Source organism: Rosa chinensis, chromosome 1 (assembly GCF_002994745.2).
Source record: "Rosa chinensis cultivar Old Blush chromosome 1, RchiOBHm-V2, whole genome shotgun sequence".
Taxonomy (NCBI): domain Eukaryota; kingdom Viridiplantae; phylum Streptophyta; class Magnoliopsida; order Rosales; family Rosaceae; genus Rosa; species Rosa chinensis.
The window spans coordinates 46176147-46195412 of NC_037088.1; the positions used below are offsets into that span (position 1 = coordinate 46176147).

General features: G+C 37.5%; 2 protein-coding genes across 9 annotated transcripts; one reads left to right on the plus strand and one right to left on the minus strand.

Annotated features, from left to right (window-relative positions):
* Nucleotides 1-8489: 8489 nt before the first annotated feature.
* LOC112167863 (BON1-associated protein 1) lies at nt 8490-10646 on the minus strand. The gene is made up of 2 exons (XM_024304959.2): nt 10627-10646; nt 8490-9395 (listed from the first exon to the last, which is right to left on the minus strand). The coding sequence occupies exons 1-2, from the start codon at nt 10644-10646 to the stop codon at nt 8744-8746; spliced, it is 672 nt and encodes a 223-aa protein (XP_024160727.1). The 3' UTR covers nt 8490-8743.
* A 1375-nt stretch (nt 10647-12021) lies between these two features.
* Nucleotides 12022-14792, plus strand: LOC112198116 (polynucleotide 3'-phosphatase ZDP). 8 transcript variants are annotated; one of them, XM_040512968.1, is made up of 6 exons: nt 12022-12437; nt 13044-13160; nt 13399-13452; nt 13688-13803; nt 13997-14065; nt 14284-14792. In XM_040512968.1, the coding sequence occupies exons 2-6, from the start codon at nt 13158-13160 to the stop codon at nt 14456-14458; spliced, it is 417 nt and encodes a 138-aa protein (XP_040368902.1). In that variant the 5' UTR covers nt 12022-12437; nt 13044-13157; the 3' UTR covers nt 14459-14792. The 8 variants fall into 8 exon arrangements, 4 of the variants coding, with proteins under 4 accessions (XP_040368902.1, XP_040368901.1, XP_040368903.1 ...); XM_040512969.1 differs by having other exon boundaries at nt 12061-12437; nt 13044-13452; nt 14284-14346; nt 14446-14792; XR_005805014.1 differs by having other exon boundaries at nt 12075-12437; nt 13044-13194; nt 13307-13452; nt 14446-14792.
* The last annotated feature ends 4474 nt before the right edge of the window (nt 14793-19266 follow it).

The following is a 19266-nucleotide window of genomic DNA, read 5'->3' on the forward strand; positions in this document are numbered from 1 at the left end:
AAGAAAGAAAAAATACAAAGGGAGGGGGACCAAAAGCCAAAACCTCCCATACCAAACAAAAATCAGTTATAGGAAAAAAACAAACTAACAAAAACGGAAATGCAGCATCCCCAAATGGTCACTCTGACAATGTCTATCAATGAAAAGAGGAGCTAGGTCCCACCAAGTCAGATCACTAGAAGTCGCACCGTAATTCGCTAATGCATCTGCAATGCGATTCCCTTCCTGAAAGATATGTGAAGATCATAATTGCATTTGAGAAATACAATATAAGCAATTAAACCACTCAATACGAAGCTGCCAAGACACTAAATCCAGGGACTGCAGAAAGTTTAGAACTAGGGAAAAGTCAACCTCTAGCCATATATGTTTCCAATCCCTTACCCAAGCTAGCTCAATAGCCTTAATGACAGGCTGACAGCCATTACCTCTGCCACTATCGAACTAGAAATGTTATGGTTAGAAGCAAAGGCACCAAGGAATTCTCCTCTATAGTCACGAAAAACAGCTCCATAACCACAACGGCCTGAATCTTGCTTCCAAGCACCGTCAGTATTTATTTTCACCCACCTAAAAGAAGGAGAGAACCAATTAACCTCAATAATTGAAGGAGTACGGCGCGGCTTGCATTGAACTCCGAAATACTTCAACACTTCAAGATCAAGAAGAGAGTTGGTCATATAGCCGGAAGCAATGTGACTTGCAACTTGAACATGCCCAACAATTAAACGGAAAATTATTGTCACATTGAAAGCCTGACCTTCATGCTTCATTTTTGTCACGCCCCGATTTTCAAACACAATTAATTATCATAGTAAATACACAGGGTGTGATGGTTCAGACATCAATACAAAACACTAAAGAACGAGTCTGTATTGACATTGTGAGTTCATGACATCTTTACTTGTTGTTCTTTAAAGAAAATTTTTTCCTAGTGTTTTGTATTGATGTCTGAACCATCACGCCCTGTGTATTTACTCTGATAATTAATTGTGTTTGAAAATCAGGGCGTGACAATTTTATTCCTTGCTTGCCATATAAACCATAGAACAGTGGTAAAACATGCCAACCACAACTCTTGCAACTGAGGACTATGATTAACCAATCCCACTTGCCATACCTGAATTAATGAACTGGGTACAGTACCTAACTCAAATTTAGAAAACATGCAACACCAAATCTGGTTGGAATAAGAAAAATATGAGCTAATGATTCAGAGTTCCTACCACATAGACCACACCTCGATGCCAAAGCCACTCCTCTTCTTTGTAAAAAATCGACTGATAGTATCCTACCCCGTAGCGCCTTCCAAGTAAGTAAAGACATTCTAGGAGTGATAAATTTAGACCATATACACTTACCGCAATTCATTGTTGGAAGAGGTTGGCGTAGAAACTGAAAAGCCTTCCTTGCCGTGAGCTTCCCTGATGCAGCAGAAGACCAAATTACCTTATCCTCCACCGAAGGATCCATAGCTAAAGAGACTTTTTCAATCAACTCACACAACGCAGGGTAATGCAAATGAAGGAGATCAGGAATGACCCAAGAGCTATTACTAATATAATCAGCCACATACCCACGTAGATGATTTTACTAAAAAAACTCCTTGCAATGATTTTACTAAAAAAAGGAAACAAGAGGCCAACAATGAAAAAAACTACAAGATAGCACCAATGTGCACAGAAGACTGATCAAAATCGCCCTGGGCTTAATCTATCAGTGTTTCTACTTTCTTTGTGCCCTGTCTTCTCTATGTTTATAGAGCGGCAGTAGAGAAAATATTTTTTATAATTAGTCTTCAAAATGATTGGAAAAGAACCAACAAAGGTTGGCAGGATTGGCAAAAGCACGGTTCTTGCCTTGGTTGGCACCCCCATCCAAGGTTCGAACCCCAGAGTTGTCAATTTATCCTTTGTTGGTAGGTTGTTGAGTGTCGAGGTCTTGCGGGGCCTATGTGAACGCCGGTGAAACGTGCCCAATTCATGGGTGTCTAAGTCCATCGAGGCTTGATTGAGGATGCTTGTAGGTCCTACCACCTGACCACTTCAGTGTGGTAGTGTGGGCTTTGGGACGTTGCGGGGTCTGTCTACTCCCAATTTTAACCGGTTCGGGGCCCAGATGTTAGTTGGGCTCCTAGCAAGGCCTACCTCGGGTAATCGGGGCAAACGGTCGATCATAAAGTTCCTGGGCTGGGGGGGACTTGCCTCCCCCCTCCCAAATACTCTTTGCCAAAAAAAAAAAATAATTGGAAAAGGTTTAGTGATTAACCAGATCGAACAAGAAGAAAGAATTATTAGTCAAATATGACTAAATGATATTTGTTGTATAACTGTGTTTTGTGACAAAGACAGTTCATAAACAGTTATCTCACACTCTTCATATGTCAGTCTGGTTTAGGGTTGTCTATAGTACTTGGATGTTTATTATACACTCATTTACATTTAATTGAACCAAATTTACAACATCGACAACAAAGTTATCACTTTTGTTTTACACATTTACATATAATTGAACCAAGTTACCATATCGACAACAATTTGTTCTAATAGAACTAAAATTACTAAAAAAATAATTCTATTTACCATAATGACAACAAAATTGTTGTTAAATCTGTAAATAAGTGTATCACATACATGCAGGTACTGTAGAATTTCCCAGTCTGATTTATTGCTAAATCCTCCCTAAGAAAAGAAATGAAAGTGGTGCGTGCCTGAATTCGTAGTAGTTTAAGTCCAGTTTCTCTGGCCTTTGGTTCTTCAAAAATTTGCATTATACCATATATTTCAAAACCCCTCGTCTTGGAGCCCTATTGTAAATGCGTCTTTGTTCAATGTTCACCCCCCTTTGTATGGTTTACTTTAATTGGTCAGTTGGTTCGTCACACCCTCTTAGAAGCCGCAGTATTTGATCATATCATCCCAAATATGAAGTATCTATGGACTTTATCACTAGATAACCTTGCACACGGGAATCAGACAAACCCATGGCATCTCATACCTTAGGAATTATGCAGAACCCGGCTTGCAATAGTAGCTCGAAGTAAAAGCGTACCACGTTGTCTGTCTTGGACAAGTCTTTGACGATTTCAACTCAACTAATCAGACTTGGGAATTATGCAGAACCCGGCTTGCAATAGTAGCTCGAAGTAAAAGTACTGTAGACGACGACCACGTTGTCGGTCTTGGACTAGTCTTTGACGATTTCAACTCAACTGCTCAGAGTCTCAGACTGGTGAAGTTTGATATTAACTGTAATTTCCTTGAACTTGTGCATACAACTCTCTGGATCTAGAGTCACAACTGCACCCACGCGTCAGCTTATTTGCGTCATGCAAAGGTTTCCGGCCAGACAGAAAAGTATTCCTCCTCTCTATTTCCACAAGGGAATCTCAATGTAATTTCCGCAACTTGTGCTTTTGTAATGACAAAGAAATCAAGTCTAATCCTAAACAACCAACAAACTAAGAAAGAGTTGGAAAGACCGAGAAAAAATGACCGCACGAGTATATTCATAGCTGTAAGCTACACTACTTAATTAGGGCATTAAAGTTCAATATGTCCATAGAAGAAGTAGAAGAACTAGCAAAAAACAATCTCTATGGCTGTATGACATCAAGATGATCCGCTATAAAGTTCTTCACTCTAAAAATGTGACTCAATAAGCATGCATGGTTGTCGACCAAGTTCATCCAGTGCTGATCAAAGCATCATTTTGGCATTCCCCGCCATGTTCATATTCAGTGGTGCTGAACCTTCTTAATGTGGTGTATTCAGTACATATCAATGTAGTATATTGCGTATGAACGTACGTGAATATGTATGTTAATTAATGTAAACTCCTCCTTATGCTGAAAAATAAAAAAACACGGTAGCCTCTGAAAGCCACTGGTAATTGATGCTTCTTGTCCATCATATATAAGCTGATTTGGGTAACGTACATTTCTAGCAGAAAAAGGAATTAGGAACCAGTAACAATTTAATCAACAAACACCATGCATGTGCTTCTTGGAAAAACTTCTCCAAGAAGCACGTTTATTTCACCGAACCAATGACACAGGCATGCATGAGATTATTCCTACTCCTACGCTGATTAAGTTAAAATAGTTCATGTATGTGGCCGTTGTTGCTCGATCATTGCTGCACTATCGATGACTTTTACTTAAAAGTTTCGTACCGATTACCTAAAACCCTTGGATCGGAGTTTCCTGTCATCTTCGTCTACATAATTAGGTCGAGCATGATTTTCACGCGCGTTTAAGTTATATCTAATCTACTGTGTAAGTTTTGACAATGTAGCCTCCTTGTTACTGCTAGTATATATCACAATATCACATGTTGTTCTTTTCATGACTAAATACATAAATGTTGACTATAACAGGTATGCATGTCACAGGCAGTTCCCGTTAACAGGAGAAAGAAGAACGAAACTCCACTACAATAAAACTGTAGACGGTTGAAACGTTGAATCGAAAGGATAAAAATTTGGGCGCGCCAATACAAAAGTTCGAGATTTTGAAGTAATAATTTAATACACTCTTTTATTATACATTATATAACATACTCTTTTGAGAGGAATATTCTCATTATTTCAGATTTGCTAACCTAAGGAACAGTTTTAAGAGACTGTGAGAGACAAATGCATCTCAATCACATGTATTAAATATAAAAGTAGATATTATAACAAACTTAAAACTGTGCATTTATTTTCAGCCCGTCAGATTCACTTGTCCCTCACAGTCCCTTAAAAATTGTCCTTTAGGTGAGCAGGCCTTCTCATTATTTTAATTTCTACAGTTAAATTTGCTAGTACCTTTTAGTTTTCCTCGACAGTCATTGAAATGAGAATTTAACCCTTCTTAAAAAACTATACTATCTTTTTAGTCATGAAATCGGAGTTATTAAATTAGCATGAGAGGACTAATTGCCTACCGTTGCATGGATGCATTAAAAAGACAAATTTGTAGCATGTAAGTAAATTTTCCTGATTACGAATAGTTTGTCATATACCGTTTTGTTAATTTATTGCTAAATCCTCTCATCTGAGAAGAAAATTGAAAGTGGTATGTGCCCAAATTCCTAGTAGTTTAGTCCGATTTCCCCTTTGGTTCTTCAATTTTACATTATAAATTTCAAGACCTCTTGTCTTCCGTCTTGTAAATGCATATTTGTTCAATGAATCAATGATCATCCCCCTTGTATGGTTTAATTTGGTCAGTGGATGTACGAAGCCTCAGTAATAGATCATCCTCAACCCAAATTGGATAATTTTCTTTTTTCTTTTTTCAACTTTCATAAAACCTGCACGCGGGAATCAGAAACCAATTGCTTACCATTACTTGGGAATGCAAAGCACTGGTTGCAATAGTAGCAACTAGTAAGTTTAGTTGACGCCGACGACGTTGTTGGTCTTGGACCACTCTTTGACGATGTCAACTCAAATACTCCGACTGATGAAGTATGATATTAACTGTAATTTCCTTGAACTTTTGCATACAACTTTATCTGGAGTCACGACTGCACCCATATATGCGTCAGCTTATTTGCGTCACTTGGGTTTTATGAATGCAAAAGTCTCCGGGAGACAGAAAAGTGTTCCTCCTCTATATTTCCACGGATAAAGTCATTCTAAATTCTGCACAACTTTTGTTTTTGGATTAAATACTGCTTACTCTATATATTTATAGGGTTTCATCATTTCAGTCAATGACCTTCGAATTTCACCTAAAAAGTCCATGAACTCTCAATTTCCTCCAAATTTGTCCCTGCCGTCAAGCCTCCGTCCAAGACTCCATTATCTCTCTGACGTGGCGGTCATTTTCATGCTAAAAGTCTATTATACCCTCACTTACTCTTTTTTTTTTAATTAATTTTTTTCTCTCTCTCTTTTTTGTTTGTTTTTTTTTTACGTCTTCTTCTTCCACATCTCTCCTCTCCTCTGTTTATCTTAGTCTATTATCCGGAAGCTCTCATCCTCCGACATCTTTCTCGCTGGACCGAGAATGTGCATACCCATGACCAGAATCATGCGAAAATTACCATAACAACAAACAAACCACTGATCAACTCCAATAAACATCATTGGGATTAGAGATAATATCATAAATCCAACCTAATCATAGATTCACTACTCAGTTCAATTATTGATTAAACCAAAACAGATCATAATCTCAACGAATCAAGAATCAGTTAAACTTGATAATTCAACAATTCATATACAATTCCACATTCACGCACAGCAAAATTCACTGCCAGAACCCTTTTTTTGGCAAATCCAGTTACAAAAAAAAAAAAGAAAAAAAAAAAAAAAAAGAAAGAAAGAAGAAGCCGAGATCTAACCCAATCAGACGGGGAACTGAGCGACGTCGTTTGCGTTGGCGTGGTGGTGTTGTTGATCGGAGTGGGTGAGATTGGTGAGAGCGAGAGGGCGGTGGGTGGCCTCGTCGTCCTTGTTGGCGTCCGTGGTGGCGATGTTGACGCAGGAGAAGCGCTCGAGGGAAGAGAAGAAGGAGGAGGAGATGGTGGCGCTGACCTATCTTTAATTTGCCAAACGCAATTCAATTTGCCTCAAACCTATCTTCCCAAATTCAACGGTCCAATCAAGCACAGCAACACTGCACAATCTACCACCCCAAAGCAAAAAAAAAATCAATTTTGGCACAAATCATCACCTACAACGGCGATAAAGCCGACAAATATCTAGTCGAAAGCTGAGGTGGAGGGCCAAACATCTGCAATGGCGATGTAGAGCAACAAAACCAGATCATGCATGGAGATCCGCAGCGACTCGGAGATCACTGCGGCGTTGACTTGATGACTGAAGGTGAAGAGGGTGGATCGGGTGCAGAGGAGGGGACCAGCGGAGAGGTGAGGTGAGCCCGAGGGAGGTGAGGTCGTTGAGCTTGGAGGGATTGGTGTTGTCTTTGACCTTGAAGAGGACAATGTGCTCAACGACGGGGAATGACAACATGGTGATGGTGGTGAATGTGGGGATGCGGGTTTTGGGGAAAGAGAGGTGGTGGTGGTGTTTGGGAGGTGAGAGAGAGCGAGAGAATGGAAGAGGGAGTGGCCTTGAGACACAGAGTCACCGTCATGTCTAGAGAGAGAAATGAAATCGGGGGTTTTGAGTAGGTGAGGAAGAAGAGAAATGAAATCTGCGTTTACTGATAATGATGGAGGGCAGCTCCGATACTAAATTGGGGCTCTGTTAGAAGAGGATGTAAAGAGAACAAAGAAAAAATAAAAAAAGAGAGATTTTTTTTAAAGTAAAAAAAAAAAAAAAATTCTAGTGAGGGTAAAATAGACATTTTGGCATAAAATGGGTGCCACATCAGCAAATTAACGGATAATTTGGACAGAGCTTGACGACAGGGACAAATTGGGAGGAAATTGAGAGTTCAGAGACTTTTTAGGTAAAATTCGAAGGTCAGGGACTGAAACGATGAAATCCTATAAGTATAGGGAGTAAACAGTAATTAACTCTTTGTTTTTCTAAACACGGAAAGTCCAATCCCAATTACAACTTAGTAACAAACTGACCAATATTTAGAAAGAGCAAGGTCATTCCCAACCCAGCCTTAAGCTCAAGAAAAACTTATCGCACACGAAAAGTATAATCATGGCTGTAGCTACACTACTCATGAGGCCATTGGAGTCCAATATGTCCATAGCAGAAGGAGGGCTAGCAAAAGCAATCTCAGACTACACTACAGCTATAAACATATAATTAACATCAAGATGATCTGCCACCAAGTTATTCAATCTAAAAATGTGACTCAACAAGCACAGTCGAGTGAGTCGACCAAGTTCATCTTTACGTTTTAGAGTACTAATCTGGGTAATATTTTAGCAGATGAAAGGAATTAGAAACTAGTAAAACTAAATAAAAAAAACACCAGGAGCTAAAAGAAAAGAAAAAAAAAATCACCAGGTGCTTCTCCGAAAAGCTTATCTCTATGTTTATTACTTTATTTCACAGATTAATGGCACAGGATGACTATCTCAAGGTCGTCATTCCTACTCCTCCACTGATTAAGTCAGCATAGGTCATGCGGCCGTTGTTCCTCAATCATTATTGCACTTCCGATGATTAATTTGGATCGGACCACAAGTTTCCTACCGGGCTACCGATTACCTGAAAGTCTGAAACCCTGAAGTTTCCTATCATCTTCATCAGCTTAATTAGGTCGAGTATGATTTTCACGTTTAAGTTATATCTAATTACCGAATCTAAAGTGGAAGTTTTGTCAAGCCTCCTTGTCATTTCCAGAACATCAAATATATATTTTTTTTCATGACTACATACATGTTGAACCATAGCAAGTATGCCACACCCAATTTCCGTTGCAAGAAGAAAGAAGCAGGAGGAACAAAACTCGCCGCAACAAGATTCTAGATGGTTAAAAATATGAAATAAAAAAAACACGCCAATATAAAAATTCGACTTGATAAAAAATAGAGCTTTGCATAATAAAAATTTTCTGCCGATCCGGATATCAAAATGTGTATTATTGTCACATTTATTGAAATATTAATAGTACTTTTCCGAATCTTTTCCTCTCGACCATACTTTGATTGAGAATCCTTCTTTGATTTCCAAATTAGCATGAGGGTGTTGCCTACCGTTGCATTAACGAGACAAATTTGGATGTAACCGAAAAAAAAAAACAGAGAGACAAATTTGGAACATATATATATATATTATGACCAGTTTTGTCATATTGTGATGCAATAAGAACAACTAAATGCTAATATTGAACTCGAGGATAGCTATTCCAATTCAGCGGAACCCCAGTTGCAACACCACTGTTCTCCACCGCCGGATACCCCACCTTGGTCTGCGACGACGTCGTAGCAAACCCACTCGTCACCTTCCTCGCGTACGTCGACATCAAACCTTCCGGAACCTTCATCCTCACCGAGATATTAATAATCCCATTCCTCACACCTCTCTCATCCCTCAACCTATAACTCAGAAAATGCAAGTAGTTCTCAGGCACCCACCCGCCGATGAAGTCCGACACCGGAATGCTAGCCGCTCCGATCGTCCTTGCACCGTTCTTGCATTGTACTTCCAATATCAGATTCCTAGCCTGCGCCGGAAGTTCGACCTCAATCTTCTCGTTCCACCTTGGACCGCTGCCTTCGCAGTCAGTCTCCGCCGTCCGGTACAACTTGGAGGTGGATACGGCAGCGTCAGTCCGCACAGTAACGAAGGAGTTTTTCTTAAAGGGTTTTCGGTTTGATTGCAGATTTTCTGCTGAGATAACAGTGATTTCTACATGTCGAGACGTCATGGTGTTGAAATGAAGTTTTGATGAATCACTTCTGCTAGGGAAATATTGAACTAGTGAGACTAACGACTCGTGTGGATTGTTATATATAGGGTAGGAACCCTTCCTAGGAAGGAATATAAAGGAGAGAGAAACAACGATGTGATTTCTGCTGGGATTTGGAAACCAACTCGGAAGGGGTTTCTTGAGTTGACCTTTGGATTTTAGTGGGGTGTAAGGCTGTTAATAAGTCGTGTTGGGTTAGGTTCGTGTCATGTCAAGATATTTGTCGTGTCGTAAGATACAAACCCAAACCCAACCCATTTAATAATTGTGTCAAAAATTTAAACCAAAACTCAACCTATTTATTAAACAGGTTACCCGTTTCCAACCCGAATAACTCATTTAACAAATACGTCGTGTCGTGTTAGACAAAATGACATTATGTCAAAAATATAAACCAAAACACAACCTATTTATTAAACAGGTTACCCGTTTCTAACCCGAATAACTCATTTAACAAATATGTAAGGGTTAACAATGCGACCCCATTTAACTAAAAAAATGCATAAATTGATTAAATTCACTAAAAACTCCACAAAACGAAGAATATAAATAATTATATATATATTCATAAATAATTAAATCCAATAATTATAAAGCAAAATATTTCAAATTGTCTAATCCTATGATCAAATACTCCCAACGTCTAAAATTTCAAAAAGAAGTATAGCATAATCAGGTTATATGGATTCACTTTGTGTTGGTAGGTTGACCCGTGGCCGACCTATTTATTAAATGGGTCATGGCGGGTTGACCCACGACCGATCCTCTTTTTAATCGTGTGGGTTCAACCCGTTTTATTTTGTGCGGGTTTCGAGTCGTGTTATCGAATCGTGTCGGAATTAATAACCATGATAAGCGGTTTTGTGGAGTATCCTCAAATTACAAGGAAAATTCAATTCTGGCGTGGAAGATTTTTCCAAGTCATGTTACAAAATTAGGAATCGTCTTTGGTAAATATATTTGAAAAGTAGACACAGTGTTTATACGAAATTCCAACCACACGTTGTTTGAAAATTGGCAAATATAGAATCATTGAAGCTTCAAATCTTGTGGGGTAATATACCAACTATTTGTAGGAAGTATTTTCAAGTGGAAATCATCATCCTGTTCTTGTTTCTTTCACTTTACTCGATTATGTCGCTGTGCTTCATTATCATATGACTCGAAAAGATGTGAAAATTAGTCATCAAGTCATATCTTGGGGGTACTTTCTCTAACTTTTTCCAGTGGAGTGAAACTTACTAGACATCTAGTCATCTATGCCATTTCTAATAGCATTCTCTCTGACTTACTCTTTTGCAACGTATTTCATTGATTCTTCTTCAAATGAATTTTAAAATGCGTTTCCTAGAATTCTATATACTCTAGCTTAGTTTTAAAGTTCACGTTAAGCAACCGTAGAATGGTTTAAATTTAGAAACCATGGTAGAGATCGAGCCACCGTTTGGAGAAACTAAAGTAGCGAGTCATTTAGAGATGTTGCTGAGGTTGATTTTTCATAACATGCTCTGTAAAGTAGCTAAGGAGTAAGGATTGATTATCGGGCAACTCAGCTTTGGTTCAAGATAAATCTTCTGTAGTCAAAACTTAAGTTTATGCGTTTTTTTTACTTTAGATTGTATGAGATTAGTTACAGATGTTAGATTTTTAGTTGTGACTGCGGCTTTTGTCCACTTTAGTTTTACCATGTAATTGAAGTTTTGTGCTTTTGCAATTTCATCGAGTTGGGAGATTGAGAGATTCGCTTATCTTAGACCTGTCTTCTTCCTAGAGTAGAAAGTAATCTAATGAGTGTCGAAAAAAAAAGTATTCTAATAAGAATTATTGGATTTGATAGAGAAAAAAAAATATACATATATATATATATGTATATAATTATTTTTCACATTAAATATCGTCAAAACCTTTCAATTTTTAGTTAATAAACTAAAAAAAATCACTGGTATAAAGGAAAATTTAACTATATTCCAACAATATTAAATAAATGCAAAATTTTAATCAAATGTCAAAAATGACAAGATGGTCCCCTAGATTTATATATTTCACAATTATCCATTAACTGCATGTAGTTCCCTTCCCCCCCCCCCCCCCCCCCCCCCACCTTTACCCCTACCCACTCCACCCATCTTTGATGCCGATATCTGAATATGTGACTTCAGCGATGTTAATTAGGCTAGTTAGCCAACACTTCACGACTAAAAATTTTTGTCACTAGCTCGACCGAATGATCACAGATTCACAGGTCCATTAATTCTCGTGATGAATCTTCTGATGTAAAAAAAAATATTAGTGGTTATGCCTCAATTCCTAGTAATTGTATCTAATTTCCCTTTTGGTTCATCAAAAGTTTCCCATTATAAAAATTCAAAATCAACTGGTCTTAGAGCCCCTCCTGTAAATCTTTATGTTCAATGTTCATCCCCCCTTGTACCGTTTACCTGGGTCTTCAGTTCGTGGGCGCATCCACCGTCTTAGAAGCCGCAGGATTTGAAGCACACGTGCAGCTAACTTCTACTTGGCATTTTCTGATCCTCATCCTATGTATCTATCATGTAGTTTTGTATAAAAGCAGTATACTTGCACATGGGAATCAGAAACCCATCTCCTTCTTTAGACTATGGGAAACATGCGTGCTGTTTGACACGAAACTTTTGGGCTCAAACACGTGCATGCAATAGTATGTTGGGGACCAAGAAAGTGTGGAGTGCAAGCAGTTAAATCGAAAATTCTACAATGCTCCGAGCATACCATGCTTGGGCACGTCAGCATCTTATGGGCCGTCGGATATATATGCTCCTTAATCTAATGGTTGAGAATACTGACCGGCTGACCTGCTTACTATTTTATATAGTTGAAAAAGTTACTGTGTAGGAAACAGTTATTTCATTGTTGGGCATGAGTGTCGCAATCGAGGAGAGAGGGGCTTGGCCTCGGCGTATAGAGATAGGATTAGATAAGAGAGAGTGAGACTTTTGGAAGAGAAGAATGGGAGCTTGCTGGCGAAGCAGATAGGATTAGATAAATCTCAAATACGATCGACAAACAGACGCACTCTTTCTCAGACCCCCAATTTTTGTGTCTATTCGCAGCAGCAGCTAGCCGAGTGAGTTTTTTTTTTTTAATTCTATAAATTTCAACTCTACGGCTCTCGTTCTACATCAATTTTATGCTCTCTGTTTTACAAATCTTGTTACAAAGCTAAAGAGTAGATCTTTTAGATATGACTTGCATACAATTTACAATTTTGTGGGTTTTGAGTGATTGCTGCTAAATGGGTATGATTTCAATGTATATATGCAATGGAATTCATTCGAGTTTCTTGATGTGATGCAGATTGTAAAATACACAATCTGAATATACATGAATTGTTAAACTTTTATGTTTTTGAATAAGATAGTTGGGTACGTTGGGTATCCTAATTCTTAAGAAGTCAGCTTTTTTACCAAGTCTTTAGGAGTCCAAGTCTTGAGGAGTGAAGTTGAGTAGGAGTCTTGTTTTGATTTACTTACTTAATTTATGTAAAAGCTCTTCCAAGTGCAGTCTATATATGTAATTGAAACAGAGGAAATAAGATAGGCTTTTGAGTCGGATTGCTCAGTAAGCTTTCAGTTACAATTCTCTCTTGCTTTTAATTGGAAATTGAAAATTTTCCAGTATGAAAGTGTTGAATGTTGAAAATTTTGCTGAATGAGTTCGCTTATGACAACAGGTTATTTGATAAAAGAAGACATGAATTTGGAGCATGCTAGTTCCAGAGACGGAAGATTGAACATGCTAGGTTGCAGGTTTATAATGCAGCAACAACAATCTTTTGCAGGAAGTGATGGTGTATTTTCTTGGGATGCAACTTCTGATCTTAAGTGCGTCTTTTCGATTTAGTTTATACAATGAATTGATATTTTCTGCTGTTTCTGTGATGGAGAGTTTTTATGAGTTATGACCAACATTCTTTCTGTTTATCTTTTGTTGCAGACTTGGACTCCTAAAGACTTGTTAAACAAGCTTTTAGTATGAATTCTTTTAGTTCTTATCATCAACTTGATCATTCTGTATTTTACTTGCAGGTATCTAACCTGGAAATATCCTTTTCAGTGTCTGATGTGAAGGACAAGTACAAGGTCTGATCCATTTCCTCTGTTTTCTTTCACACTGCAGAATATCCTTCCACGTATTTGGTTTTGGCCCAAGTATATTTTGAATATACCTTCAGGTTTCAGCTATATTTCAGACGTTATATATAACTTTGTAAAAGAGTACCTTATGATGAGACCATTATTTAGAAGATATACACTGCATTTTTTTTCCTTAAGGGTTATATATGCAAGGAGATGAATTTCAGTTATCTGTATCCAGGTTTTCATAGCTTGTGGGACGAGTCAAGGAGAAGACCCCTTTCGCAAACCCAAACCGGGGTTGTGGCATATGTTGGAACAACACTTCAACTCTGGCATTTCCATTGATATGAAACAGTTATTGAACTCCTATTTTTTTTTTTTCCTGGGATTACACATCACTACTTTTCACATAGATTCATTAGAAATGCTACCTTACTAAGTTTAGTTTGTTTGTCTTCTTCTTCTTTTTTCTTTTTCTCTATTGCATTTGTTATTTAATGGATGCAGACATCATTATAAATAAAAGCTCTTTCTGTTTGTAATGTAGATCTTTTTATATTGGTGATGCTGCTGGAAGAAGCAATGATCACAGTGATGCTGTCTTAAGTTTGCAGAGGTACAAATTAAAGTTTTATATATTATATTTTATGCTCCAATTGTATTCATTGTTGCATACTTAATATCTATTTCCTTTGATCCATTATCCTTTAGCATAGTAGCTTTCCTTATGCCAATCTATCGAGGCTAAGCCAAATTTAAAAGTTGTGCTAAGCTATGCAGTTTTACTTCCCTTTTGGACCTTATAAATTGCCAATTTCTTGAATTTTGCCACAGTTCTGTTGTCAGAGTTTTGGACTACCTGATCACCTGTCAGAATTTAATTGAAAAATGCTTCAAGTGGGTTCTCATCATATGTGCTGCTTGGGAATTACTTTATTATTCGCCGCCTCTTATAAATTTAAGAAGCTTCTATGCTTACAGTTTTTTCTTTTGCAGGCCAATGGTTTAAAGTTTTATGTCCCAGAGGATTTCTTTGAAGCTTGGAAATTACGGTCATCAAATCCTACTAGGAAATTCAGTGTCACGTTGGTATTCAACATAGTTCTTTTCTAGCAGGTGATTTTGATATAGACAGCCCCCTTTGTAAAGGAAATTGTGTATTGACTATTAAGCCCCCTTTTTAAGCTCTTGCCAGTAGGTTAGTTATCTTTGCAGTGTGTCTAGGAATTTCACATATGTTTTTGAATACATAACTCCGAGGATAATGAATAAAATCGGGATGTTGAAGGGTTTTCCCTCTTTTCTCTTCATCAAATATGAGACACTGTTAATAATAAGATCAATTTCATGTCCTACACTCCTAATCAACGGAATTCGAAAGCTAATCTGAATTGGCAAGCAGGCAAAGCAAACCGGCGAAATTGAACCCAACATCCCTTGTTGATTAGATTGCATTAATGAATCAAGCTTGTTGTAGATCGAGCAGAGCGAGAACTACTAGGAAGTGAAGAGAACTTTGCTAAAGCGTGACTTTAGTTTGGCTGGAAGGTTTGCGAGGGCGTTACCCTTGCTTAGCTGGTTCCGTAACCGTTGTGGTCGCGGTACTACAGTCGGCTCCCGAGGAGACTAGGACCGAAGCACATTGACAGAGGGTTTGGTGGCACTGACAGTCGGCTCTTGAGAAGACTAGGACTGGAGTGTGATCACCGGTAAGAGAAGGAGAGGAGTTGCTCTTAGAGAGGGGTTGCTCTAGAGAGGCTTGGATAATCTTAGAGATTGTTGTTGTGAATCCTAGTTATACCACATTAGTGAACATATAAAAATTTTGTGCGATCCAAAAAATCGAAATTAAAAATCGATAAATTTGATATTACCCATCTATTTATAACGTATTAATAAGTATTGTGCAAAAAAATTAACCCAATTCGAAGTCATTTCGACATGAAATAAACCGGTCAACCCTTTAAAAACTTCTACTTCCCTAAGGGGAGCCGACCCTTGATGAGATAAAATTCCCTAAATTTTTACATTATTTGATATAGCTCCTACTCATGAGAGCGTGAGAGCTGACAGATCGAAAAAATAAGTTACGAGTGAGTGGTAATGAGGATATTAGTTTTATGTTGTATTTAAGGTTTAGGGTTGACCTACTAGATCACCCAAATGACGACAAAAATAGCTGAAATTTTGACCATAACCATTTCTTCTTGTTATGATAACATCATACGGTCGATTTTGATAATGTCTATTTCCCACACATTGTTGCTCATGAAAGGTATACTTTACAACTAATAAGCTAGTTATACCACATTAGTAGACATATAAGAATTTTATGCAATCCAAAAAATCGAAATTGAAAATCAATAAATTTGATATTACCCATCTATTTATAGCGTATTAGTAGGTATTGTATAAAAAGATTAGCCCGATCCGCCGTCATTTCGATATCAAATAAAACAGTTAACCTTATGTACACCTATACTTCACTCAGGGGAGCTAAACCACGAAGAGATAAACTTTTCAAAATTTTTACTTTATTTGATATACCTCATACCCATGAGAGTATGAGAGTTAACAGATCGAAAAAATACGTTGCGAATGAGTGGTTATGAGCATATTAGTTTTATGTGTATTTAGGTTTTAGAGTTAATCTAGTAGATCGAGATCTAAACGACAACGAAAATAGCTGAAATTTTGACCATAACTATTTCTTTTTATCATGACAATATCCTACGGTCGATTTTGATAAAGTCTATTTCATACATATTGTTGCTCATAAAAGGTATACTTTTCATTACAACTAATAAACTAGTTATACCACATTAATAGACAGATAACGATTTTGTGCAATCCAAAAAATTGAAATTAGAAATCGTTAAATTTGACATTACTCATATATTTATAGCGTATTAACAGGTATTGTGACAAGTACATTATTTTAAGTTTTTGGTTCAAAATTCGGTCAACCGACTAGGTTTTTTTTCTTATTTTTATTAACTCCACACTTCAAATTGTAAGACTATTGATGAATATAAGACTTGATATACGATAATAAAATACGCGTCACAATGAGTTGGTGAGAATTTCGGGGACACCCAAATTATTTATTATGATTTTTAGAAATGTGAGGATTTTAGAAATCATTAATTTCTAGCTTTGAAAAATAGTCCAAAGAAAATTCCCGCTTATCATGGCGGCAAAATTTTGAGCTCAACTTAAAATCCCGCCCACTTTACCTTCATATTTCCCCTCATCGATTCAATGATAATAAAAGAAAATAGTTTCCTCTAATATTGTTGAATTACTCTCTCTTTCTCTCTGTTCCTCCCTTCCGGCCTATCGAAGGAGCTCAAATCCAAAGTCCGAGCAATGCAAATTCGCTCAGCACGAATGGTTAAAGAGACGAGCCCATCACATGCAGTTGTAGTAGTAGTCATCGTAATCGACAGTGGTGGAGGAGTCAGAGTCATCAGGATGCAGAGCAAGGTCCAGAGGCAAAAAGCGAGGCGACCCAATTCCAGGTATACACAAACACTTTAAAGTTTCATCATCGCTTTGTCATTTGTGTTTTTCCAGTTCTCCCTTTTATTTTGCTTATCGTGAGAGAGAATCTAACCTGGTCTACATTCTGTTCTGGCCAGACCGGTCCTATTCTGGTCGAACTCCTCCTAGATCATCAAACCGCTGCTTTAAGCTTGCGTCTGAAGCAGTCCTGCATCTCTGTTATTTTCATGATTCTGAATTTGGTATGCTGTTTCTTTTTGTTTCCTCTCTTCACAGGTTTATAGAGCTTTCAGGCTTAGATGGATGCTATTGCGGGCGTCTCATGATCAGACAATCATGTATATGTAGTATAGGTACAAACTTCTTTTTATATCAATTTGGGTTCAGTCATGATGAATTATTGTTGTTTAATCTTTGGCTTGTGTTCCGTTTGTCAATTCAGATATGTTCATGATTTTCTTAAATTTGGGGCTAAATAATAAACTTAAATTTGGGGCGCCCTCAACAATTCACAATACTAATAATCTCAATTCGGAAGTAAATTGGTTAAATGGTGATAATATGATTGTTTTTAGTTTTATAATATTGAAAGTGTCATTCGATTATATGCATCAATGTTACTGTATGACTTATTGTCAAATGATAAATTTGTGGATTGTGTATTTGATTGAGGATCTTTGTGTTTCAAGGCCAAAAACTCAGAAATATTGTATTTGACTGCAGTCTCTGGCTCTGTAGGCATTGTATGACAGGTCATTACTGCCATAAAAAGCTTCAGATCTGCATATATGTCTATTACGTTGCAGTCTGCCTCAAAGAATTCACAAGCATGTTGATTGTGCTAGTAATTTTGAGTTCTTGAATCAATACAAGTTTTGAGACAGTCACAATCTAATTGTTCATGTACTAAAAAGTTTATCAGCATGGTTGTTGTGCTACAATTAGGTTCGCTTTCTACTCTGTATGATCAATATGTCATTGTGATTGGAATGTAGATTAACGCATCTGGTCTATAAGTTGTGTCTGTTTAATTGATATCTGCCTTAATTGATTTATCAGTTTCCATTTGGGTTCTTGTTACATGTCTGACAGTTTTGGCTTATGATCAGAAACTACAAATGGAATTCTGATCCAGCTCAATATGAAAGTTTATGGGAATGTAATCAAGAAAATGGAATTCTGATCCAGCTCAATATGAAAGTTGATGAAAGTTATGTAATTACTCTGCTTTTATCAAAGAAATATCTTATTCCAGAAAAAAGAAATTGGTTTATTAAGTGTACACAGTATATGCAAGCCCACCAAAAATAAATAAATATAGGAAGGGTGCCCAAAGAAAATTACAAAACATCAAACAATAGAAGACGGATTCGGTGAGAGCTGTTGCTCCTTGGTAACAGGATAATACACACTGATATAGACAAAAGCAACGAACTAAGCTGCTGCTGAAATTCAAAGAGGGAAAACTGATCTTGATTCAACTATTCCAAATATGCACAAACCCAGGCGTTTCTTCAGTAGAAAATGCCATGAATTAATAAGAAAAAGAAATGAGAGTGCAATCGGACTAAGCCTCTCCCATCAGAGTTGGAATCTCATACTAAAACCAATAAGAATCCTTATTGGCTCCCCTTCAACAAATTTGATGCCCATGGTTCCATTCCGTTGGAGAGAAATCAGAAATGTACCAAGATTCAGTCTTCGTAGGAATACGCCGCACCTCCAGATCTACTTCTTCTACACACAACTCCATAAATTCCATTCCTTTTTACTTACCAGTTAGCCAAGCTTGGGGGAAGTCATCCACTTGTACGTAAAAATCCAAATTCACCTTAAGGCACCCAACCAACAGTTACCGGGAACAGGCATGGCCTTTTCCCTCTACACCTCCCCTTAATAAATTTACATGTGCAGCTCACGTGTGTGGACCCAATTACAACGAGCATTAGAAGCTCCGAGCATGGAAGACGTTCCTGGCGATGTTAATTATAGCCATTGACGATGTCAACTCTTGGTCTAACCTAATGAAATTTCTTTGGTCAATTCCTCTACGTACTGAAATTTGGATATAATTTCCTGGAGATTTTCTCAACTCATAGTCACAACTTGTCAGCTCCATGCGTCATCTTGATTGCGTCAGAATTGTGTTTATGAATGAAAATGGTAACCCAGCCAATCCAAGAAACAGTGTTTCCCATCTCTATTTTCCTCGAGCTAAATACTAGTCCATCTTTTTTTCCTTTAAAGACGAAAGTCAATCCCAAAGTAATTAACAAACCAACTAAAAATAATAGAGAAACTGGAAGGTTAGCA

Coding starts and splice junctions, on each gene's coding strand:
- LOC112167863 (XM_024304959.2), bottom strand. CDS start 10,646: ATGAAATACGTTGCAAAAGA. Junction 9,396..10,626: donor ATGAAATACGTTGCAAAAGA/GTAAGTCAGAGA, acceptor ATTCCTTCCTAG/GAAGGGTTCCTACCCTATAT.
- LOC112198116 (XM_040512967.1), top strand. CDS start 13,345: ATGAATTCTTTTAGTTCTTATCATCAACTTGATCATTCTGTATTTTAC. Junction 13,453..13,687: donor ATGTGAAGGACAAGTACAAG/GTCTGATCCATT, acceptor ATCTGTATCCAG/GTTTTCATAGCTTGTGGGAC. Junction 13,804..13,996: donor ATTTCCATTGATATGAAACA/GTTATTGAACTC, acceptor TTTGTAATGTAG/ATCTTTTTATATTGGTGATG.